The following is a 25,293-nucleotide window of genomic DNA, read 5'->3' as shown; positions in this document are numbered from 1 at the left end:
AACCTGTGTGACGTGTATTTATGCGTCTCTGTAACCTGTGTGACGTGTATTTAGGAGTCTCTCTGTAACCTGTGTGACGTGTATTTAGGCGTCTCTCTGTAACCTGTGTGACGTGTATTTAGGCGTCTCTCTGTAACCTGTGTGACGTGTATTTAGGAGTCTCTCTGTAACCTGTGGGATGTGTATTTAGGCGTCTCTCTGTAACCTGTGTGACGTGTATTTATGCGTCTCTCTGTAACCTGTGTGACGTGTATTTAGGCGTCTCTCTGTAACCTGTGTGACGTGTATTTAGGCGTCTCTCTGTAACCTGTGTGACGTGTATTTAGGCGTCTCTCTGTAACCTGTGTGACGTGTATTTAGGCGTCTCTCTGTAACCTGTGTGACGTGTATTTAGGCGTCTCTCTGTAACCTGTGGGACGTGTATTTAGGCGTCTCTCTGTAACCTGTGTGATGTGTATTTAGGCGTCTCTCTGTAACCTGTGGGATGTGTATTTAGGAGTCTCTCTGTAACCTGTGTGACGTGTATTCAGGAGTCTCTCTGTAACCTGTGGGATGTGTATTTAGGAGTCTCTCTGTAACCTGTGGGATGTGTATTTAGGAGTCTCTCTGTAACCTGTGTGACGTGTATTTAGGAGTCTCTCTGTAACCTGTGTGACGTGTATTTAGGAGTCTCTCTGTAACCTGTGGGACGTGTATTTATGCGTCTCTCTGTAACCTGTGGGATGTGTATTTAGGAGTCTCTCTGTAACCTGTGGGATGTGTATTTAGGAGTCTCTCTGTAACCTGTGTGACGTGTATTTAGGCGTCTCTCTGTAACCTGTGTGACGTGTATTTAGGCGTCTCTCTGTAACCTGTGTGACGTGTATTTAGGAGTCTCTGTAACCTGTGTGACGTGTATTTAGGAGTCTCTCTGTAACCTGTGTGACGTGTATTTAGGCGTCTCTCTGTAACCTGTGTGATGTGTATTTAGGAGTCTCTCTGTAACCTGTGTGACATGTATTTAGGCGTCTCTCTGTAACCTGTGTGATGTGTATTTAGGAGGCTCTCTGTAACCTGTGGGATGTGTATTTAGGAGTCTCTCTGTAACCTGTGGGACGTGTATTTATGCGTCTCTCTGTAACCTGTGGGATGTGTATTTAGGAGTCTCTCTGTAACCTGTGGGATGTGTATTTAGGAGTCTCTCTGTAACCTGTGTGACGTGTATTTAGGAGTCTCTCTGTAACCTGTGTGACGTGTATTTAGGAGTCTCTCTGTAACCTGTGGGACGTGTATTTATGCGTCTCTCTGTAACCTGTGGGATGTGTATTTAGGAGTCTCTCTGTAACCTGTGTGATGTGTATTTAGGAGTCTCTCTGTAACCTGTGTGACGTGTATTTAGGAGTCTCTCTGTAACCTGTGTGACATGTATTTAGGCGTCTCTCTGTAACCTGTGTGATGTGTATTTAGGAGTCTCTCTGTAACCTGTGTGATGTGTATTTAGGAGTCTCTCTGTAACCTGTGTGACGTGTATTTAGGAGTCTCTCTGTAACCTGTGTGATGTGTATTTAGGAGTCTCTCTGTAACCTGTGTAATGTGTATTTAGGAGTCTCTCTGTAACCTGTGTGACGTGTATTTAGGAGTCTCTCTGTAACTTGTGTGACGTGTATTTAGGCGTCTCTCTGTAACCTGTGTGATGTGTATTTAGGAGGCTCTCTGTAACCTGTGGGATGTGTATTTAGGAGGCTCTCTGTAACCTGTGGGATGTGTATTTAGGAGTCTCTCTGTAACCTGTGGGACGTGTATTTATGCGTCTCTCTGTAACCTGTGGGATGTGTATTTAGGAGTCTCTCTGTAACCTGTGGGATGTGTATTTAGGAGTCTCTCTGTAACCTGTGTGACGTGTATTTAGGAGTCTCTCTGTAACCTGTGTGACATGTATTTAGGCGTCTCTCTGTAACCTGTGTGATGTGTATTTAGGAGTCTCTCTGTAACCTGTGTGATGTGTATTTAGGAGTCTCTCTGTAACCTGTGTGACGTGTATTTAGGAGTCTCTCTGTAACCTGTGTGATGTGTATTTAGGAGTCTCTCTGTAACCTGTGTGATGTGTATTTAGGAGTCTCTCTGTAACCTGTGTGACGTGTATTTAGGAGTCTCTCTGTAACCTGTGTGACATGTATTTAGGCGTCTCTCTGTAACCTGTGTGACGTGTATTTAGGAGTCTCTCTGTAACCTGTGTGATGTGTATTTAGGAGTCTCTCTGTAACCTGTGTGACGTGTATTTAGGAGTCTCTCTGTAACCTGTGTGATGTGTATTTAGGCGTCTCTCTGTAACCTGTGTGATGTGTATTTAGGAGTCTCTCTGTAACCTGTGTGACGTGTATTTAGGCGTCTCTCTGTAACCTGTGTGATGTGTATTTAGGAGGCTCTCTGTAACCTGTGGGATGTGTATTTAGGCGTCTCTCTGTAACCTGTGTGACGTGTATTTAGGAGTCTCTCTGTAACCTGTGTGACGTGTATTTAGGAGTCTCTCTGTAACCTGTGTGATGTGTATTTAGGAGTCTCTCTGTAACCTGTGGGATGTGTATTTAGGCGTCTCTGTAACCTGTGTGACGTGTATTTAGGAGTCTCTCTGTAACCTGTGGGATGTGTATTTAGGAGTCTCTCTGTAACCTGTGGGATGTGTATTTATGCGTCTCTCTGTAACCTGTGGGACGTGTATTTAGGCGTCTCTGTAACCTGTGTGACGTGTATTTAGGCGTCTCTGTAACCTGTGTGACGTGTATTTAGGAGTCTCTCTGTAACCTGTGGGATGTGTATTTAGGAGTCTCTCTGTAACCTGTGTGATGTGTATTTAGGAGTCTCTCTGTAACCTGTGGGATGTGTCTTTAGGAGTCTTTCTGTAACCTGTGTGACGTGTATTTAGGCGTCTCTCTGTAACCTGTGGGACGTGTATTTAGGCGTCTCTGTAACCTGTGTGATGTGTATTTAGGAGTCTCTCTGTAACCTGTGGGATGTGTATTTAGGAGTCTCTCTGTAACCTGTGGGATGTGTATTTAGGCGTCTCTGTAACCTGTGGGATGTGTATTTAGGCGTCTCTGTAACCTGTGTGACGTGTATTTAGGAGTCTCTCTGTAACCTGTGGGACGTGTATTTAGGCGTCTCTCTGTAACCTGTGTGACGTGTATTTAGGAGTCTCTCTGTAACCTGTGTGACGTGTATTTAGGCGTCTCTCTGTAACCTGTGGGACGTGTATTTAGGCGTCTCTCTGTAACCTGTGTGACGTGTATTTAGGAGTCTCTCTGTAACCTGTGGGACGTGTATTTATGCGTCTCTCTGTAACCTGTGGGATGTGTATTTAGGAGTCTCTCTGTAACCTGTGGGATGTGTATTTAGGAGTCTCTGTAACCTGTGTGACGTGTATTTATGCGTCTCTCTGTAACCTGTGGGATGTGTATTTAGGAGTCTCTCTGTAACTTGTGTGATGTGTATTTATGCGTCTCTCTGTAACTTGTGGGATGTGTATTTAGGAGTCTCTCTGTAACCTGTGTGACGTGTATTTAGGCGTCTCTCTGTAACCTGTGTGACGTGTATTTAGGCGTCTCTCTGTAACCTGTGGGATGTGTATTTAGGAGTCTCTCTGTAACCTGTGTGACGTGTATTTAGGCGTCTCTCTGTAACCTGTGTGACGTGTATTTAGGCGTCTCTCTGTAACCTGTGTGACGTGTATTTAGGCGTCTCTCTGTAACCTGTGTGACGTGTATTTAGGCGTCTCTCTGTAACCTGTGGGATGTGTATTTATGCGTCCCTCTGTAACCTGTGTGATGTGTATTTAGGAGTCTCTCTGTAACCTGTGTGACGTGTATTTATGCGTCTCTCTGTAACCTGTGGGATGTGTATTTAGGCGTCTCTCTGTAACCTGTGGGATGTGTATTTAGGAGTCTCTCTGTAACCTGTGGGATGTGTATTTATGCGTCTCTCTGTAACCTGTGGGATGTGTATTTAGGCGTCTCTCTGTAACCTATGGGATGTGTATTTATGCGTCTCTCTGTAACCTGTGGGATGTGTATTTATTTAGGTGTCCTATAGAATGGAGTGGGTATCGATGTGAAGTCATTGCCTCGCCTGTGGATTCTCCTGTCTCCAGTGGAAGTACGTTACTTTAGTCTCAGTGAAACACATGTTATAACCACAGACTATAACACATGATTATAACACATGTTATAACCTGTTCGTCTCATTGGCCGACGTGTTGCATATACTCTGTTCTCATTGGTGTCCGTGTTGCTCTCTCTGCAGGTTCTGCCTCCATAGTCATCCCAGTGCTGCTGCTGTTGTTACTGGCGCTGCTGGTCGTCGGGGCCATCTTGTGGTACAAGAGGAGAATGCGTGGGTGAGTAAAGTAGATCAGGTGTTCCCAAACTCTTTCACTCAGGCCCCCCTTTCCAGCATTGGGGGAACATCCCGTGTGCCACGTATATTTCTATGGGCACAAGCACTGTTCACGACACAAACCGTTCACAACCTTTTTGTTGGCCGATACTTTTTTTTTTTTTTGCCGGTTTTAAAGCATATTTCCTGCAATTGTACACATTTTGTCATGAGGTGCAGAGAAAATATAGCTCTTTTTAAGCAAATGTTCTAGCAATTCTGTAAATTTTTCCATTTCTAATGTGTATGCTTGTGGTGTTTGAGTGACTCAAATATTACAACAAAATCTATGGGCTAAAGAAACCTAGCTTAAGAAACGTTAGCTGGGATGGGCGAGTAGACCTGGACATTTCTGACAAGTTATAAATAGCTCTCTAAGGTATGCAATGACTGACATGACAAGAGGATTCTACTAACTGAGTCGTCGTCGTCCCCCATTTTATTTGTGGGGGGGGGGGGGGGGGCTACTGAAGTAGACAACCATTGTGTCGAGACTGGGTGGGGGGGCTCCCACTCATTCGGTCAAACTCGAATCTCTTTTCCACCTTTCATCTGTACCTCCCACCATCACACTCCCTCTTTATCTCTCCCTTCTCGCTCTCTCTTTTCTCTCTATCGCTCTCTTTCTAGGTCTGTATGGCCGGGCAAACGCTCCCGACGTTCTCGGTAACTTAATAGGGTCATGTCTATCACCTGTCTCGCCCCCCCCCCCCCCCCCCCCCCCCCCTTCTCCTCCATCTCCCCAATGGCTCATCTAAGCCACCATCTTGTCTGTCGGTCCAGTGACAGTCCTCCATTTTGCTTGTCTTTCTGTAGTAGAGTCGGTCTGTCTGTCCCTGCCTCCTCTCTCTTGTTCAGGACAGGGTTTCCCACCCAGGGACGCAGGGGTGTATTGACAGATAGATTGACTGGTTCTTCCTTACCCATTCATACTTTTCCCTATCTACGTGTGTAAATACATGTGTCTATCAGTGGTGCTTCTGTGCCTGCATTATGGCAGTGGAACATTTGCGTTGTGGAAAATCCAGCATTCACCGGGATAGACACTAACGTGTCCAAATGGCTTTTGAAAAAAGCTCATTTGTTTTGTCAATTTTACCGTGATTCTGTGCTGCCTTGACTGTGTGGGAGCGTTTTTCCCCTGTACTGTACATGTAGCTGGTGTCGCATGTTGGATTTCTCTCCAGTCACTGGCTTGATTCAAGGCTCTCTTTCAGCGTGTGCTCCTGTGTTGTGGCTACGTCTCCGCTACTGTCAGTGTTGAGACGAAACAAACCCGCTGTGTGTGTCCACAGGGCCAAGGGCTTCCAGCATCACAGGATGACCAACGGGGCCATGAACGTGGAGATAGGGAACCCAGCCTACAAGATCTACGAAGGGGAGCCAGACGACGATGCTGGGGAACTCCTGGATTCGGACTTTGCTTTAGATCCAGACAAGGTAACGCCCACGTCCCCTTATCGTCACACATGACCCATCTTAAATAGGGAACACTTGTTTTAACACTCAGGTTAGTCGTTTTGATACGTGTTTTTAACACTGCAGCGCATTTGGCATTGTCCTCTTTTAAAACATGTTTCTGCACTCCATGATACTCTGCCTCTAGACTACCTGGATGCTCTTTGTCCAAACATTATTTCTGTGTTTCCCTCCCTACAGCCCACCAACTTCACCAACCCAGTGTACGCCACCCTGTACATGGGAGCCCACAACAGCCGCAGCTCTTTGGCTAGTACAGACGAGAAGAAAGAGTTGCTGTCACAGGGGGACGATGGGGAGGATGAGGACATGAGTGACCCGCTGGCCTAGAGGTCAGGGGTCAGAGGTCAGGCATGACCGAGCCAAGTCTAGACCACGCCCGCAAAGAGACAAACGCTGATCTTATGCCTTTTTACCAATCGAGAAAAGAAAAGGAACAAAAACAGAACACTGTATAAAATGAAGGAGTACTTTTGTATGTGATTGCAGTATTATATTTTGTTCTTTTGACAAAAACAAAAAGAAAATTCCTCTGGTCAGAAAAAGGAAGAACCATTTTATAGACAGATTTATTCATTCAACTCTCTCGTTTGAAAATGTTGCTCACCTCCATCCTCCCTCGCTACTCTCCCTCCACTCTTCATCCATATAGCCACTACCTCCGTGCATAGGTGTAGAGCAAAACAAACAGCGGTGGAACAATTTTACGTTTTTATTTTTGTATGAATTGTATAGGGGGGAAAACATTGTTCCATTTCAGAGAAGTGCTTGTTGTTTGTGAAAGATGTAGAGAAAAGAGGAGGGCCAAGTTCAATACTCAGTCAGTTCCGAATGCCAATTGATGCTGGTTTGGTCTGTGCTGGAGGTGCAGAGTGAGACCATGGCTGATGGAACGAAAAGAGTTCTGGAACTGTAGTTCTGGAACCAGAACCAGAGCTGCACATGTCCACATGGCAGAGTCAGTCAGCGTCACGCATACTAATGTCCGTTCAGTTGAGTGATTGTCTTTTACCTCCTTGCACAGACTAAAACTGAAATATATTTACACACGCATATATATATATATAACCCTATTAACAAAGTGTCTTGACAATATACCCAGGAATACAAAACATCAAATAACATATAGCAGTCTGTCTGTACTATGTTTTACCACCTTTTCTGTTTTAGTCTTGAATAAATGAACGGCTGATTTTTTTGCTTAATGAATGAAAGTCAGTGTGTTAATGGAGTGTGTAATTTGTTGGAGGTATATGTTTGTATTGAAGCAGACGTTCCAGGATGACAATTCCGGGGGAAGTAACTGAGGATGTCTTTGGGTTACGAGAGGACATGTTTTGGGGGTAACACCGAATGTGGTTTTGGGGGGGCCTTGATGTGACCGGTGATACATATTGGGGCCCAGAGGGTTCATGGACCAGCGTTCATCCTGGAAATAGGCAGTTTGGCACCAAGAATGCCTCTGTGAAAACCTGCCATTGCTGAAACTAACCATCTACAGTACAACAAGCTGAACATGCTTTTGTCTTTTGTCGGTGATAGTAAACATACTTTCAGGAGAGGCCAGTTGTTTTTATGGTACTTGTGGGAATTTATAACAACAATGCTGTGTTTTGTTTCGAATGTATGTAATAATTACATTATGCCGATGTAATTTCGGTTTCTGCTCATTGTAAGCGCATTCCTCGGGAGGTTCGGACTATTAGCCTCCTGATTAGCGTCCCCTGTTGATTCCCCCCTCTGCCTTGCTGCTAACGCTAGCTAGCCGTCTGTCTGTCGGCTCGTCCGTCTAACCATCTGTCAGCCAGCCCTGTCTGTCTGCCTGCCTGTCTTGTATGTCTGATAGAACTGTCATTGGTCCAGGCTCAGTCTCAGCCAATCACGCGCTGCTGAACATGCTGCTTCTAACCAGTTGGAGGTGATCAGCCATAACTGCCATTCTATATTACAGATTACACTGCATGCAATTCACAACACACACACGCATATACAAACCCTATAGCAAACTGTTCTAGCTTAACCATCACTTTTATTAACAGTATGCACTATCATTTGGATTGTAATAACATTTCTGCTCTGTTACATTTTTATTTGAATAATGTAAATTAGGAACAATCGGTTTTAATTTTGACAGAAACACTTCAGCAAAACAAAACCCCACACATGGATTGTTGTTGCTCTGTTTTGGTTAGTTATGATTTTATTTCTTTTTGATATCAGAAATTAAATGGATTTTTATAGTAGAAATAAGTTGTGGATCTGACTTTCATTTGGTGTGAGTGAGCAAGAAAGAGTGAGAGAAAGGAGACCGAGAGTGAGAGACAGCAGAGATTTTCAATTGTGAGTCACATTGTCATTTTGTTTATTAAGGGGGGGGGGGGGGGGGGGGAGTAATCTTTTGGACAACAGGCACTATTTCATTTCATCCTTACGACAGAAAAGCACAAGTAAAAGGCTTCTATTCGTTGATTTACATCAAATGTAAATGCATGTAGAAATATCTGCTATAGAAGTAGTGTCTCATACAACATTAAGGCAATGTAAGTAGTGTAAATATGCGCTGTCCCTTTTGTGGAAATGCCATATTGAAACACAGATTGTAAATCTGAGTGCACAATCATTGCGCCTACTTGATGGCTATTAAGGGGGAAATTGTTCAGCATTAGTTCTAAAACTTAATGCGAAGAGAGCATAAAGAACATGGTTAGACTCATAGCAATGCATTCTTTACCTACCAACAAATGCATGACCGTATTGACGGAAACGCTGGATATCTTGGCTTAATCGGACAGACCTTAAAAGGGCTCTATTCAACCCGTGTCTCGGAAGTTCAGCGTAATTGAAGCTTAAAGGTAAGTTCCAAACGCCGACTGCATTCACTGTAAACGCTGCATATGTCGGCTCAGTCGGGAAATTACATTTTAACATTTCTATCCCCCAATCTGTAACGCTCCAGCGATCCAGTTTTTGAATGGAGCCCTGAATGTCAACCGCACTATAAGGCGGATTGGAATGAATCCCGGCCTAAATGGTGATTGGACTGTAGGTCATAAAGTTAAGTAATAGAAAGTAAATACATGGAATGTTTTTACCCACTCATCAAATGATTTCAAAGACACTTGGCCTAAACTAATTTAGATTACAGTGCTGAGAAGCAACCTTTAAATACTGTATAGTGATTAAAGCTGGAATTCTGATTCCAAACCATTGCATATGATTCTTTTTTTGTTTTGTTTTTGAAGGTAATGTTATCAAAAAAATGCAATAAAAAATAAAATATTTAACAACTAAAGATACAAATTATAGCCGAGTCACAGAAATAATACTGTCTAAACAAAAAGGCACTTATTCGTTCTCAAAATAATAAGACATGAGAGTAGAGGAAGTTTGGTTTGGCTAGCTTGTACAGAAACATCTCCAAAGATTAAAGGTCTCTAACAATAATCTTCCATCCTTCTTTAATCTGTGGACAGAGACGTTCTGTGATGGCAAAACCCTGGGCCATATTCATTAGGGCACACAACCTAAAGCGTCCGGCCACGGAAATCAAAAATAAGCGTTTCTTATTGGTCAAGTCCAGCTAGTCCCTCCCTGTTTGTCTGTTTTCTTTCGTTTTGGGGCCTTAAGAAAACAACCCTGTTCTCTTTGAAGTGGAAATCCCAGCAGTAGAGTCAACATATGCTGTCATTTTATACAATCGACCGACTGTCTCCCATCCTCAACTTGCGCGGAGGAAATCCACATTCATGGAAATAAGATCCACGTTGGCAGGCACTTGGCAGGAGGCACTTGTGGTTCCATGTCCACATTATGCAGTTGCAGTGTCCTTCCTTCCTGCTTGTGAGGCGAGCCACCCCCTTAAGGGCTCAACTCATCATACGCTTCTTCTTTGGACTCTCTCTGCCCAGTCCTGTTCTTAATGCCAACACTGGCAATCGCTGTAGTCCTCTATTTTCTGTGTGTGTGCCTTTGTGCATGCGGTGTGTGTTTGCAGTGGGAGAGGGGGTAGGCTAACCCACCTGATGTCTGTGCTTATACCTGCTTGTTGAGAGATCGTGTCCATATAGGATCTCCATAAATAAATAAATACCCCCGTAAAACTTGGGCCATTGGTTCGGTCCTGTCCGGCTTTCAGTCTCTGATCTGCAGGGAGATGCAGCCTCAGGTGGGTGAGACCACCGGGACACAGGTAGGGAAGGGGGGGGGGGGGGTTATAAAGCGAATGGGGGATAAATGAGGAGGAACGAGTGTTTGTTTAGGGTCTCTTCCAGCCGCTCCGGATCAGCGCGTCATGCCGCAGGAAAGGCTGGCTGCGGAGATCTGTGAGTGGGTGAGGGAGGGGGAGAGAGGGGTCACTCAGGTTAACTGGGAAGTCAAACTGCTCTAGTGGCGTCATGCTCATGTTTGAGGTTGTTGATGAAGGAACTTCTATTTGCAGTGCTTATCCTAACAGTATATTTCTGCAAATAGAGTGCCAATTATGTTTCACATTTTCCAATTTTACTTATATGTTGTCAAATGGGTAGCCAATTGAAAGTGGATATCCGTTAACGAATAAGAGAATGATGCCTTCCCATAGCCTTGCATTGTCAACTTAAAACTGACAGAAATATGGATCTTTCAATCCAATGCTATGGGTGTGTAGTTATTCAAATAAATCACAATCTCAACAACCTAACTAGGGAACAAAATAATAATCAAACGTTCAAATAATATCACAGTTGTGGCAGTCAACAAGCTCTGTGAGATACTATGCTAAAGACACTAAATATGTATCTGCTATGTCATGATTATTACAGTTATGTAGCCCTTTATAATGGAGTGTTCAAATAGTATTACCAATGTTTCTGTATATATATATATATATATATATATATATATATCCTTTTGTCAGAATATGATGGTGTTTGTGTGGATGCGCAGGGGGCTCAACAGAGCTTGTTGACCATTGAGCTGCTCAGCACACAAGTCACAGTTAACAGGGCAAAACAGGACGCTGAGACATGACATCAACAGGTGACAGACTGGTAAGTGGTGGATGGACAGAACACTGGACACAGCATGCAACATGGAAGAAAGAGGTGAGTGAGGTGGTGATGGAGGGACCTGAGTAGAGTGGTGGATGAAATAGTCTTGTCTTGAGAGGTATACGGTTTGACTTGCCTAGTTAAATAGAAAACATGAATAAAAATGGAAACGAGACCGGATACGTGCGCTTCTGCTGGCTCTTTGGGAAAGGGAGTTGGTCTGTTTGAAATGCTGAGGGGGTTGTAAACCGCTATATAAATCTCGAAGCAATGTAGGCTCAGCTGCATCTTTCTTACTGTTGTACTGTAAAGCATTGCATATCTTACTGCTGTGCAGTACAGTAAAGCAGGTCTTGCTGTTGTAATGAATCTGAAGCGCTGGGTTGGCTCAAGCAGCTGACATGACTGTAGCAGCACCATATACTGTGTAGCTAGCAGCACAGAGGGGCCACAGTACAAGCAGGGCCAAAGCAGACAGGCCAGGCTTCAGGCTACCTTCCTTACCCTGCAGCGTTTAGGAGTGGCATATACTGTTATTTATCTTCTGTTCAGCTGTTCAGAGGGGTAGAATGAAGGAAAAAAGAGTGATGGTTGAGGAAAGGTTGTTACCAGGTTAGAGAGAAACCAAACCAACCACATTAGTTAGTTTCATGGAACAACAAGGCATTGTTTGGTTAACAAGATCGGTTTTATAGCCAAACGTCTTAATACTGTATTTTTTTTAGTTAAACACATCTCAAAAAGTATAAAACCTGAAAGAACTGATATCTTATACATATTGTAGCTTTCCATACTCATGCTATTATGCTACAGTAAATGCAACTTGATATGATTATATTTCGTACTACTTACTATACTGAACAAAAATATAAACGCAACATGTAAAGTGTTGGTCCCATGTTTCATGGGCTGAAATAAAAGATCCCAGAAATGTTCCATAGGCACAAAAAGCGTATTTCTCTCATATTTTGTGCAAAATTTGTTTACATCCCTGTAATTGAGCATTTCTCCTTTACCAAGGTAATCCATCCACCTGACAGGTGTGGGATATCAAGATGCCGATTAAACGGCATGATCATTACACAGGTGAACCTTGTGCCGGGGGCAATAAAAGCCCACCCTAAAATGTGCAGTTTTGTCACAACACAATGCCACAGATGTCTCAAGTTTTGAGGGAGCGTGCAATTGGCATGCTGACTGCAGGAATGTCCACCGGAGCTATTTCCAGAAAATGTCATGTTCATTTCTCTACCAGAATGTCGTTTTAGAGAATTTGGCAGTACGTCCAATCGGCCTCATAACTGCAGACCATATGTAACCACGCCAGCCCAGGACATCAACATCCTGCTTCTTCACCTGTGGGATCATATGAGACCAGCCACCCGGACAGCAGACGAAACTGTGGGTTTGCACAACTGAAGAATTTCTGCAGAAACTGTCTCCGGGAAGCTCATCTGCGTGCTCGTCGTCCTCACCAGGGTCTTGACTTGACAGCAGTTTGGCATAATAAGAAACTTCTGTGGGCAAATGCTCACCTTTTGATGGACAATGGCACGCTGGAGAAGTGTGCTCTTCACAGATTAATTCCAGTTTCAATTGTACCGGGCAGATGGCAGACAGCGTAGCGTGTATGGCATCGTGTGGACGAGAGGTTTGCTGACGTCAATGTTGTGAACAGAGTTCCCTATGGTGGTGGGGTTATGGTATGGGCAGGCATAAGTTACAGACAAATGCACAGAGATACCGTGACGAATCTTGAGGCCCATTGTCGTGCCATTCATCCGCCGCCATCACCTCATCCGCCCCCATGTCATAAGGATCTGGACACAATTCCTGGAAGCTGAAAATATCCAAGTTCTTCCATGACCTGCATACTCACCAAACATGTCACCCATTGAGCATGTTTGGGATGCTTTGGATCGACGTGTACGTCAGCGTGTTCCAGTTCCCGCCAATATCCAGCAACTTCGCACAGCCATTGAAGAGGAGTGGGACTACATTCCACAAGCCACAATCAACAGCCCGATCTACTCTATGCGAAGGAGACGTGTGGCGCCGCATGAGGCAAATGGTGGTCACACCAGATACTGACTGGTTTCCGGATCCACGCACATACTTTTTTTTAAGGTACAGTATCTGTGACCAACCGATACATATCTGTACTCCCAGTCATGTGACATCTACAGATTAGGACCTAATTCATTTATTTCAACTGACCGATTTCCTTATGAACTGTAACTCAGAAAAATTGTTGCATGTTGCGTTTTATATTTTTGTTCAGTGTAAATAATCATATATTCCCATTGTAACATTAGCCTGTGTTTCAGTATGAATATCTAAATATCAGGTTCAGTCATTCAGAGGTTTGGCTGTCTGACTTCTATCCTGTTAATTCAGGTAGAAGTCCTTTGAAGTAGACAGAAGACACACTTGCCACCAATAAGAGTCAAATGTCGGGATTCAAGCAAACCGTGGACTGGCCTAAATTAGTAAAGAGGGGGGGGGATGTAAGGAGTAATCTTAGGGAGTGACGAGGTGGTCATGCTGCATGCAGAGTGGTCAGGCAAGGGAGTGGGGCGGGGGGGTAACGAGGAGAGGACACCTGTTCTGGACAACCTTGGCATTAGGGGGGAGGAACTGTAGGGGCTAGCAGTTGGAGTCGTCACAGAGCTGTGCTTCACAGAAGAACCGTGAGCTTCGTTTAGCAGTACGGGCTGTGAAGGGGACGCTCTTCAGCACTGAGGGGGGAGGAGGGGAGAAAACGTCACACCTGAGACAGAGGAACTGTTACTGTACTGTTGTACACCCCCCCCCCCCCCCCTCCCCCCATCTTCCGTCAGCTTGGTACAGTCTAGAACGGCACTGGCACTCCTCAAGCTGCTGCAACTGTACTATAACTGTTATATCTGTATATACAGTATACCAGCTCTCTCTGTGCCACACCTCGCTGTATTGGAGTACTGGAGGACCAGACTACACTAATGTGAGTCTTCCAGCCCTCGAAAGGTCTTTGATGCACCATATTCCCTATGTAGTGCACTACTTCTGACCAGCAGTGCTCTATAGGGAATAAAGTGCTATTTGTGACGCGCGCTATGTCCAGGATAACAGGGCTATACTGTATGTAGAGTAACGGAGATGGCGCGCGCTATGTCCAGGATGACAGGGCTATACTGTATGTAGAGTAACGGAGATGACACAAGTGTTGTAAAGGACCAGTAGTGGGGAGGAAGCATTATTAGCATATTATTAACATTGATCATTTAGATTTCACTGTAGATGCTGATTAATGAGAGTTAAGTTAGAAACTGTCCTGAGCTTGCACCTCCCACCAAACAGGGCATCGGGATATGGTGGCATTTTTGATCTATCGGGACACGCATAACAGCCAATGGCCTGACTACATGCCTCCTCTACTCTGTAATAACAAGACAGTACTAATCTAGAAAACTAGCAGGCCACAAAAACAAAAACTACTGGGACGTTCAGAACTGGAATCTGCTGTTGTCTAGCTGCTGTATAGCCTCTAGCAGTGGTGTCTGAACCACGTAACAGAGTGCTCCTCCAGCCGAGCAGTTGAGGACCACAGTGATCTTAGCCTGGCCCCGGCCTCTGCCCCTAGGACTGCTTGGACCAGGAAACCTGGGGCCTGGCTGGGGGCTGCGTGGCTGCCTGCGTGGCTGCATGTCGAGCCCACCTGTGATGATATCCTCGATGGTGCCGTCCTTCCCCTCGTAGACGGGCCGGTGGTCCTTAGCCTGGCGTTTACGCAGCTCTGAGATCAGCTCCTGTTGCTGCTGCCTCTTCTTCACTACCTGGACCTGGGAGGGAGAGGAGGAAGGATCAAATCCTGCCTAGGTCCCCCAAATAGCTTGAGCTGCGCATGGATCATTTCAATCATACAAAATGCATGAACTCCTTACTGGAAGTGTGAGAAATATATATTGAGGAAATATAAGGCTCTGTTGATAGCATAATTATACACAATTTAGTCTACATTCTACATCTAGACCCTCTAGAGTCATTGTACAATAAGCTCAATTTTACTACTGTTGGTTGAGTCCAGTGACTACTATAATCCTCCTGGCTTTTTGGGCCTTGTCTGTCAGTCAGGGCTAGGGAGACTTCTAGTACTGTACCTTGGGGTCGTGTTGCTTGGCCTCCTGAGCCAGTAATTTCTCTCTCATGGCTTCCTCCTGCTTTTTCCTCTGCTCATTGTCCACCACCGCATCCTGTAGGGAGGAGAACACAAAATGGACGCCACTCAGAGAAATGAGACTTCAATTCAATACAAATCAAGACACTGGCTAAACCAAGCTATGGAAATATATATATTTTACAATAGAAGAAATGGTTTTGGGTGTTGAGTAAACAGAGACAACACACTTTCATGTAGCTAAACAGTCAGCAACATATACTTTTCTGTGTGTGTCTCTCTCTCTCTCTCTGATCCCCTCTCTGTTTCTCTCTCTCTCACACACACACAGATACGCATGTAAGCGCACAGATCCTGCAGATCCATACACCCTTGTAGAGAACAATCTCAGGAAGGTGTCTGTGTGGCAGGGCAGGGCTGTCCGGCAGGCGGAGGCAGGGCCGTCTGTCCTTCCGGGGGGGGGGGGGTCAGGGGAGAGGCAGGGAGGGTGGAGGCAGGGGGAAGCAGAGGCAAGGCGGGGCCCTCGGTCCGGGGGTCAGAGTGGGGAGGCAGGGGGAGAAAGGGGGAAGGAAGCGGGAGACCGGACCCAGTCTAAACACTACAGCTGCGGCTCTGAAGGCAGACCCAGCTGGCCCATCCTGTTATTAGACCTGTGACTCCAGTCCACACCCTGTCCTGTGGCACACAGACAGCTCTGCTCTTAGAGGCAGCAGGGCAACACCCAGACCCAGACTAACCAAAGGTTAGGCTAACTCCCATAGGACAGAGAGCAATCTCCACCTAAACATGGTCCTGTGTGGCATAGTTGGTAAGAGTGTGATACCTACAGGGATCTCACATGCATAATAAATATATGCACTCGCTTTACTGTAACGACGTTTGCTATGTGGCATATTATATACATGTACAGAGGTAAAGATGCATGTTAGAACTGTGCTGCTTGGTCCTCCCTTACCTTGTAAGCTCTGATGAATCGCACAAACACAGGGAAGAACACAGACGGAGGAGTCGTCTTGGAACTCTCCCCAAAATAGTTCACCACATTGTTGAAGGCTTCCTAGAAAATGACCGGGGGAGACAGAAGTACAAAAGGCGGGACACAATATTTGTCAACATCGCCAACCTTTACAAAGCCTTTTGTTTGAGGTCAAGTCTTGTCCTGCATTGTTGTATCTTGGGCTTTTTGGCTTTTGTTGTGCTGCTTATAGGGAGAGGTGTTGCGCCGCTACACTAAGTTATGTTTCGTTTGGTTTTGACCCATTTGTAGTTTTAGCAAGGCTATTTTCCCTGAAGAAATATGCTTTAGCGGTTTTAGGGTAGTGGAAGAAGTTTAGAAGTTTACAGACTAGTATTGAACAATTGTGTTTGCAATTTTGATAAGATGTGTTTAGTTTACCTCTGCAGTCTTGGCGTCCTTCTGCAGTTTGTCAAGCTGAGTGTCGCTGGTCTGGAGGAAGCCCTTGAGAACAGAGTGGTCGTGGAGACTACATTCTCTCCTGATCAGATCCATCCCTTTACCCAGCTCCCGCACGTCCAGCAGCACATTCTCCAGAGACACTAGAGAGAGAGAGAGATACGCACGCAGGCACACGAATATCAAGCCTCCTCATTTCTACTGTGCTTCACATGAACTGTCTTCTTCATACAGTCAGAAGAGGAGTCCCAGTCCTGTCTCGTGAGGTTTATGTAGTTGTGTACTCACCTGCAGCAGCTTTGTCCACAAAGTGTAGTTCGTTGAAGAAGTTAGCCAGCTCTGGATACTTCTCCTTGACAACCACAGCTATGTAGTGGAGCAGAGTCATCTTCCTGTCTGTAGACTTGGTGTCCAGCAGCTGGGGGAGAAGAGGAATGCATAGCAGCCAAGCCTCTTTTATCACTCTTGAAACAAGTGTATAATTGTAGCCTTGTATTACTAATATGGAGATAAACTGAGCACTTAAAACTGAATACATGGCCAGAATACATATCAACCAAGGCCCTTCTCATTCTGGAGGAGTACATCTTGAAAAAATACATATCAACCAAGGCCCTTCTCATTCTGGAGGAGTACATCTTGAAAAAATACATATCAACCAAGGCCCTTCTCATTCTGGAGGAGTACATCTTGAAAAAATACATATCAACCAAGGCCCTTCTCATTCTGGAGGAGTACATCTTGAAAAAATACATATCAACCAAGGCCCTTCTCATTCTGGAGGAGTACATCTTGAAAAAATACATATCAACCAAGGCCCTTCTCATTCTGGAGGAGTACATCTTGAAAAAAGACATATCAACCAAGGCCCTTCTCATTCTGGAGGAGTACATCTTGAAAAAATACATATCAACCAAGGCCCTTCTCATTCTGGAGGAGTACATCTTGAAAAAATACATATCAACCAAGGCCCTTCTCATTCTGGAGGAGTACATCTTGAGAAAAGACATATCAACCAAGGCCCTTCTCATTCTGGAGGAGTACATCTTGAAAAAAGACATATCAACCAAGGCCCTTCTCATTCTGGAGGAGTACATCTTGAAAAAAGACATATCAACCAAGGCCCTTCTCATTCTGGAGGAGTACATCTTGAAAAAAGACATATCAACCAAGGCCCTTCTCATTCTGGAGGAGTACATCTTGAAAAAATACATATCAACCAAGGCCCTTCTCATTCTGGAGGAGTACATCTTGAAAAAATACATATCAACCAAGGCCCTTCTCATTCTGGAGGAGTACATCTTGAAAAAATACATATCAACCAAGGCCCTTCTCATTCTGGAGGAGTACATCTTGAAAAAATACATATCAACCAAGGCCCTTCTCATTCTGGAGGAGTACATCTTGAAAAAATACATATCAACCAAGGCCCTTCTCATTCTGGAGGAGTACATCTTGAAAAAATACATATCAACCAAGGCCCTTCTCATTCTGGAGGAGTACATCTTGAAAAAAGACATATCAACCAAGGCCCTTCTCATTCTGAAGGAGTACATCTTGAAAAAATACATATCAACCAAGGCCCTTCTCATTCTGGAGGAGTACATCTTGAAAAAATACATATCAACCAAGGCCCTTCTCATTCTGGAGGAGTACATCTTGAAAAAAGACATATCAACCAAGGCCCTTCTCATTCTGGAGGAGTACATCTTGAAAAAATACATATCAACCAAGGCCCTTCTCATTCTGGAGGAGTACATCTTGAAAAAATACATATCAACCAAGGCCCTTCTCATTCTGGAGGAGTACATCTTGAAAAAAGACATATCAACCAAGGCCCTTCTCATTCTGGAGGAGTACATCTTGAAAAAATACATATCAACCAAGGCCCTTCTCATTCTGGAGGAGTACATCTTGAAAAAATACATATCAACCAAGGCCCTTCTCATTTTGGAGGAGTACATCTTGAAAAAAGACATATCAACCAAGGCCCTTCTCATTCTGGAGGAGTACATCTTGAAAAAATACATATCAACCAAGGCCCTTCTCATTCTGGAGGAGTACATCTTGAAAAAATACATATCAACCAAGGCCCTTCTCATTCTGGAGGAGTACATCTTGAAAAAAGTCTAGCCCCTTGTAACTAATATGAAGATACAGTCAACACTTGAGATGCCGCTTGAGGACTTGGAGAGAGCACCTCTCTAGAATGTTCTCCTTTGTTTCGTTCAGTACTCACCAGATCAAGACTTTGTAGCTTGAAGCCATACACAGAGCCTCTCTTGCTGCTGTTCATGTAGTTTCCCAGGGCTAAGATGATCTATGAGCGTAGAGAAAGCAAAGAATTACAATCTTGGCGCCATAAAAATGTGGCCAGGGTCACGCAAAGAACAACAGAGTTTTCCAAAATAGTTTTTGCACTAAGAACCATTGCCTGAAACTGACAGATGATTTTAGTGTTAAGAAACTCCCCACTGATTGCTAAAACTGAAACGACGCTTGTCATCCAAGTCAAACTACTTTAATCCCTGATGATGGAATCCAAGAGAGAAAAGCCTTACCTCTAGCATGCGCTTTAACTTCGGTGAAGACTTGACGGACGCGGATGCTGCGATGATGGCGTTGAGCTGCGGGGTTAGCATGCTGACGTTGTCTGAGAAGTTCCCTACGAACGTAATGATATTCATCCTCTGGGTGAGCCGTTCGATCTTGGAGAAGAAGAGCATGAATCGGTCCTCGTCCGTCAGCGCGTCCAGCGGTCGTCGCTCCCGCTCGTACTGACGCATCGTCTTCCCCTCTGCCTCTGTGGGAAGGAACCGCATCAGACACTCCACGAAGTCCACCGGCAGGGCCTTCAGATCAAAGCTATAGGGAGAAACAGATAGTAGAGGTTGCAACACTGACAGGTTAGAAACATCAGAAACTCCAATAAGTCCACCGACAGTGCTTTTCAGGTCAAACCTGAGTAGAGAGACCTAAAGCATCTGCATAAAGCATCAGAGGGGGAAGACAGGTTAGAAACATCAGTGCTAGAACTGGAAACGATGCAACATAGAACCACATGGTTGGGCCCTTCGGAGTATGGTTCCTCTCTAGGTTACTTCCTTCTCGGGAGTTTTTCCTGGACACTGTTTGTTGCTTGCTCTTTGAAGGTCCAGGCCGGGTTACTGTAATGCACTTTGTGACAACTGATTTGTTGACGTAAAAATACATTTTGATTTGTGGAGAGCGAGGTATAGGTTACAATACGTACCTCTGTATGGCTTTGCAGATCTCCTCAGTGCTCTTGTTGGCCTTCCTCAGGGTGATGGCCAGGTTCTTGGAGCGGTTAGCGTCCAGCAGGCTGACCTTGTTGGCAGCCTTCTGAGACACTTTGGTCTTGGGGCCACTCAGGTCCACCAAAGGACCCTGGGCCTTGGTCTTAAAAAGCTCCTCGAACTTCTCCACATCCAGCTCCTTTAGACAGACAACACACACCACACACTCAGTCAAACGTGATACCTCAAAGCATGTACATCTTCTAGGATAAATACCTGTTTTAATTAGGAGTTGTTTTGTGTTGTTGATTGCAACAAAACAGGGCTGGTTTAACTATCTGTATACAATGAGTTAGGAGGAGGGCCTTGAGGGCCTATTGTCCTGACCACGCGACATGACCCGGAACAACTCGGGCTCAAAATGAAGAGAGAAACTGTCAGGTTTCTCCTGGACTGGTAGACTCACCTCTAGTACTCGTTCATCATCTATCTCGCTGAATACCGTGCCATTGATCTGGTTGGGTTTCAGCGCGGTCCAGTTGAATATAGGCAGGCGGAACTTGGTCTTGATGGGCTTCTTGATCCTGATAGCTGCAGACCGACATTATTACATAGAATATCAGGACAGCCATTATATAGAAAATCATGCACATTACCGTCACACAATCAGACTTGTATCTTTTCGACACATTCTATACTCCACCCTAAGTTCCTTTTTAGTTCAGATGAACCGTAGTGGCACCATAGCAGACGTGCAATGCATTGTATTTGGAGGCTGGTGTTAGCTCTTACCTGATAGGCCCATATTGAGGATGAAGTTGGGTGTAGTTCCTGGTAAAGGCGGGGCCATGGGAGGTGGGGGTGGAGCATTCGCTCCTGTGGAATAGAACACAAACACTCAGTCAGCATCGACCAATAACGGCGAAGTCTGGGCAGCTCTATTCTCATGAGCCGTAGTCCATACGCTTGGGATTTGATATCTGTGAGAGGCTAGTTCAGGCATGCTGTACCAAATCAATACGATGAATAGAAGATCATTCATAATAGTGGTTTCTGATTGCATACAGTAGTGTTGTGCGTCCATCCAGCTGTTTCCTTGTGTTTGTGTGTTTGCGCGCACAGCCTGTCAGCACCTTGATTCACAGTGAGGGAGGAAACACCCTAGCGTTTCCCTTTCCTGTCTGGACGGGCGGGGCCCGGGCCCTACTCTGACCAATCACCTGGCTGGGCACAAAAGGGCAACAAGTGCAACTCTAAAATAGATCTGCCCTCATAGACCTATGTCCCCTGTGTCCCTTGGGACTCGAGTGACTTCCTCTCTCTTACATACATGTATGCCACACACACACTGTTTAGCACAGACAGTAATACCCTTTTCACACTACAGAGCCGAGCTGTACTGGCCTGGTTACACACCCACCATAGTTTGTGCTGTAAAGTATTGATTCTCAACCTTTTCAGTGGGCTTTGGAATTTGGAATGGAAAAGGGTGGGAACCCCTGCAATGAAGGACAATGTGAAAAGAAAGCCAACACGTTGGAGCACAATGATGTGAAATAGTATAACTGATCATGGTACTGTACCTAAAGCAGAGGGCAGAGGCGGAGGAGGGGGAGGGGGAGGCGGGGGAGGAGGTGCTTCACTGGCTGATGGTAGACTAGTCCCTGGTCCTCCTGGTCCTCCTGGCCCTGTTACTCCTCCAGGCCCCACTGAGAACCCTCCGTTCTGCCCAAAGTCACCCAGAGGCACCCCCGGACCTCTACTCCCTCCTCCTCCTCCACCACCCCCTCCCAGGGGCTCGATGGCGATGTCCCCGTCCGGCTTCTTGCGGAGGCGGATGGTCCCCTGCTGTTCCATCTCCAGCAGGCGCTTCTCGATGTTGAAGCTCCTCTGGAAGGCAGCGTCCTTCTCCTTGATCATCCTCCTCAGGGTGTGGACCTGGGTGTTGGTCGACTCGTACGTCTCCTGTTGGGTCAGAACACCAGGGGGAGACAGAGAGAAATGACTCTGATGACTCCACAAACCATACAGGATCATAATCATTCCATATCCTGCCGATCAATTTTCTATAATAGCATTCTTGCTAGAGCATAGTTAATCAAACGTTGATGTTATTCTGCCACGGCCGTACATATACTCAACCAGGTGTAATAAAACACTGCTGCAAAAGAACATATTAATACAACATTAAGACCCGCGAAGACACAGCTACGGCTGTGCTGAATCATCGAGGGTACATTTGATGATGTATATGAGAAACGGGATGGTAATTTGATTCCGTATCATAATAGTGATCACCAGCTTATCTTACCCGTATTACGTGGAGATCCTTGTCCTTCTGCAGGAGCTGCTTCTCCAGGTCAGCCACTTTCGTGATGGTCTCATTCTCCACCTCCAGCAGCTTCTCTGTCACCTAGTACATGGTGGAGAGGATGAAGAGGGTGAGCAAAGAAAGAGAAGGCAGCAGGCATGGAGAGGGAAGCAGAGTGAGTGGAGAGATGGAACAACAGGCATGGAGAGGGAAGCAGAGTGAGTGGAGAGATGGAACAACAGGCATGGAGAGTGAAGCAGAGTGAGTGGAGAGATGGAACAACAGGCATGGAGAGGGAAGCAGAGTGAGTGGAGAGATGGAACAACAGGCATGGAGAGGGAAGCAGAGTGAGTGGAGAGATGGAACAACAGGCATGGAGAGGGAAGCAGAGTGAGTGGAGAGATGGAACAACAGGCATGGAGAGTGAAGCAGAGTGAGTGGAGAGATGGAACAACAGGCATGGAGAGGGAAGCAGAGTGAGTGGAGAGATGGAACAACAGGCATGGAGAGGGAAGCAGAGTGAGTGGAGAGATGGAACAACAGGCATGGAGAGGGAAGCAGAGTGAGTGGAGAGATGGAACAACAGGCATGGAGATGGAAGCAGAGTAAGTGGAGAGATGGAACAACAGGCATGGAGAGGGAAGCAGAGTGAGTGGAGAGATGGAACAACAGGGACGGAGAGTGAAGCAGAGTGAGTGGAGAGATGGAACAACAGGCATGGAGAGGGAAGCAGAGTGAGTGGAGAGATGGAACAACAGGCATGGAGAGGGAAGCAGAGTGCGTGGAGAGATGGAACAACAGGCATGGAGAGGGAAGCAGAGTGAGTGGAGAGATGGAACAACAGGCATGGAGAAAGGGATAGAGGGGAGAGGTGAATTAAAGCGTTGATTCAGTAAAGTCCAACTCGGGCATCTCGCCCAGTTCCACTATAGCGCTCTATCTCTCTCTCTCTCGTGTACTATATTCGCCACAGCATCAATAAGAAATGTGATACGCTTTGCAGCATGACACAGCAAGTTCAAGTGAGGCTGACATGGCCTAGCTAGCTTTCACTTTTGAAATGGGATAACATGCTGTACAAGTAGTAAAAGGAATTCTCTGGGAATGCTCGCTCTTCTCCTCCCCCGTAATTCCTGGCCCCTGAAAGCCGGGTTTGTTTTGAAATTCTCCAGATGACGGCACGTGTGCCTCCTGACCTTTCTGTGTTAGAAAGGGGTCCTTGGAAGAACATGGTGGATGGTGTACTTCACATTACTGCCTGACTGAAATAGCAGAGGAGACCCAATCCGACCGGATAATGACGTACCTGACTCCGGTACTTCGTAGAACTCTTTTCATGTACATTCGTCAGTATGGAGAAGGACAAATGTTCTATAAAATTCCGTGCTAATAACAACTGCAAGACTCATCGCTATGTGTGTATTTGACCTATAACCCATTTGAAAACATTCCACTCCTGCACAGAGGCTTAGCGGGTGGTCTGGTCAGTCTTGGGGTTCTTACGTGGGACAGGTGTTCCTCCAGTTCCTCCACCTTCTCCAGAGCCACGTTCTTGGTCTCTGCGTCCTCCAGCAGGCCGCCCACATCAAACACATTGTCCAGGTAGGCCTGAATCTGGACTGACAGCTTGTCACTCTCTGTGTACTTGGATTTCTGTAGGGAGAGAAGGGGAGGTTCAGGTTCACATTTATGAAGGTACCGTAGAAGGCAACGTTTTAAGGCATCTTGGAAAAGGGAACATGATGTAAAATGGCGTTTTTTTTTTTTTTACTCCCTGCCTTCAAATGCTGCCTCAAAAGGCATGAGACACAGCCTACAGTATATATGGCTCCTTGGAGACGTCATTCAAGGAATGCTGAAGGAGATGTTGGGGCAGGTCAAATTAATACATGATTATTATATTGTATTCATAGCATCCTCCTTGCCTCCAGGTAGTCATCTAGGCCCAGCTTAGTGAACTCGTACTGCAGGTGAACCCTGAAGTTCATGTCTTCTACTGAGTGGACCATGATGTTGATGAACTGCATGCAGGCCACCATGAAGTCAATGTTCCCATCCTCCACATGGAAATAGTCCATCAGCTTCTCAAAGCGATGCTTCTCCTTGCACACCTGAAAAGGAATAGGAACATCGGGAATGAATACACCCCTGATCACACGCAAACATTTCACTTTCATAGCAGCCACATAAAAACAGCATGATCACTTAGCTCGTTGTATATATAATTCCTTCTCACAACTATCTACGCATTCTCCCCCTTTCACTTTTACCCTTCACTTGTGGACTTCAGTGCACAACAAATCATCTGTCTGTGACCAGGCAAAAAAACCTTTCCAAGCCAAACCTTCATATCATGACCGCTAACCGCTTCACACAGCCTACATCGTTGTCACGTCATAGTCAACTTAAACTACTAGAACTAACGCATTAGTAAACCTGCTACAATCATGTAGTACAGTGTACAATCTGAAAGCAGTTTAGCAGTTACAGCGGCTGGCCCTGGTGGCAATAAATTAAGAAAATCTTGACTTCGAAGAGTTCCAGTGTTGGATAGCCATAGCCAGCTAGCTAACATAGCATCCCTCTGTTTGAGCCAGGGTGTTTGAGTAGGTTAAACTAGCTAGCTGCATTTACTAGCTAAGTGAAAGTTTAAAAAAATACAACCAATCAGTTTGCCCCCCTCACCTCATACATTTCTCTCTCGCTCTCTCTCTCTCTCCATCTTCTCCTTAATTTTTTAAGAAATTAATTTGCTCCAAACTGTAAAAATGTTGTCTTTCTCTCTCTTTGACTCAACTACTCACCACGTTTCATACACTGCAGTGCTAGCTGGCTGTAGCTTATGATTTCAGTACTAGATTAATTCTCTGATCCTTTGATTGGGTGGACAACGTCAGTTCATGCTGCAAGAGCTCTGATAGTTTGGAGGACGTCCTCTGGAAGTTGTGATAATTACTGTGTAAGTCGATGGAAGGGGATGAGAACCATGAGACTCCTAGGTTTCGTATTGACGTCAGTGTACCCAGAGGAGGACGGAAGCTAGCTGTCCTCCGGCTACACCATGGTACTACCCTACAGAGTGCTGTTGAGGCTACTGTAGACCTTCATTGCAAAACAGTGTGTTTTAATCATTTATATGGTGACGTGAATATATTTAGTATAGTTTTATCTAAAAAGGATAACTTTTTAATGTTTCAATATTTTTATTTTTATGAAATTCACTGAGGAGGACGGTCCTCCAC

General features: G+C 45.3%; 2 protein-coding genes across 8 annotated transcripts in view; one reads left to right on the top strand and one right to left on the bottom strand.

Moving 5' to 3' along the window:
- LOC129860565 (low-density lipoprotein receptor-related protein 1-like) overlaps positions 1 to 8,136 on the top strand; it is a 141,404-nt gene extending 133,268 nt beyond the window's left edge. For 2 of the 3 annotated variants that reach the window (XM_055931078.1, XM_055931077.1), the window contains exons 87-91: positions 4,055 to 4,128; positions 4,276 to 4,369; positions 5,038 to 5,073; positions 5,703 to 5,847; positions 6,067 to 8,136. In XM_055931078.1, coding sequence (XP_055787053.1) covers positions 4,055 to 4,128; positions 4,276 to 4,369; positions 5,038 to 5,073; positions 5,703 to 5,847; positions 6,067 to 6,216 — 499 coding nt within the window. In that variant the 3' untranslated portion in view covers positions 6,217 to 8,136. The remainder of the gene's footprint in view (positions 1 to 4,054; positions 4,129 to 4,275; positions 4,370 to 5,037; positions 5,074 to 5,702; positions 5,848 to 6,066) is intronic. The other variant, XM_055931079.1, reaches the window with a different exon arrangement.
- A 106-nt stretch (positions 8,137 to 8,242) lies between these two features.
- Positions 8,243 to 25,293, bottom strand: part of LOC129860566 (formin-like protein 3) — a 59,345-nt gene continuing 42,294 nt past the window's right edge. For 2 of the 5 annotated variants that reach the window (XM_055931080.1, XM_055931085.1), the window contains 16 exons: positions 23,977 to 24,162; positions 23,555 to 23,704; positions 22,052 to 22,153; positions 21,324 to 21,705; positions 20,533 to 20,616; positions 20,207 to 20,331; positions 19,737 to 19,939; positions 19,045 to 19,348; positions 18,723 to 18,803; positions 16,772 to 16,901; positions 16,466 to 16,626; positions 16,025 to 16,126; positions 15,053 to 15,145; positions 14,611 to 14,734; positions 13,530 to 13,651; positions 8,243 to 10,206 (listed from right to left, as the gene is read on the bottom strand). In XM_055931080.1, the coding sequence (XP_055787055.1) occupies positions 13,560 to 13,651; positions 14,611 to 14,734; positions 15,053 to 15,145; positions 16,025 to 16,126; positions 16,466 to 16,626; positions 16,772 to 16,901; positions 18,723 to 18,803; positions 19,045 to 19,348; positions 19,737 to 19,939; positions 20,207 to 20,331; positions 20,533 to 20,616; positions 21,324 to 21,705; positions 22,052 to 22,153; positions 23,555 to 23,704; positions 23,977 to 24,162 (2,319 nt within the window). In that variant the 3' untranslated portion in view covers positions 8,243 to 10,206; positions 13,530 to 13,559. Of the gene's footprint in view, positions 10,207 to 11,417; positions 11,466 to 13,515; positions 13,652 to 14,610; positions 14,735 to 15,052; positions 15,146 to 16,024; positions 16,127 to 16,465; positions 16,627 to 16,771; positions 16,902 to 18,722; positions 18,804 to 19,044; positions 19,349 to 19,736; positions 19,940 to 20,206; positions 20,332 to 20,532; positions 20,617 to 21,323; positions 21,706 to 22,051; positions 22,154 to 23,554; positions 23,705 to 23,976; positions 24,163 to 25,293 lie in introns of all 5 variants that reach the window. The other 3 variants (XM_055931081.1, XM_055931084.1, XM_055931083.1) reach the window with 3 other exon arrangements.

This window comes from Salvelinus fontinalis, chromosome 8 (genome assembly GCF_029448725.1).
Source record: "Salvelinus fontinalis isolate EN_2023a chromosome 8, ASM2944872v1, whole genome shotgun sequence".
Classification (NCBI taxonomy): domain Eukaryota; kingdom Metazoa; phylum Chordata; class Actinopteri; order Salmoniformes; family Salmonidae; genus Salvelinus; species Salvelinus fontinalis.
This window is presented reverse-complemented; position numbering and strand designations above follow the sequence as displayed.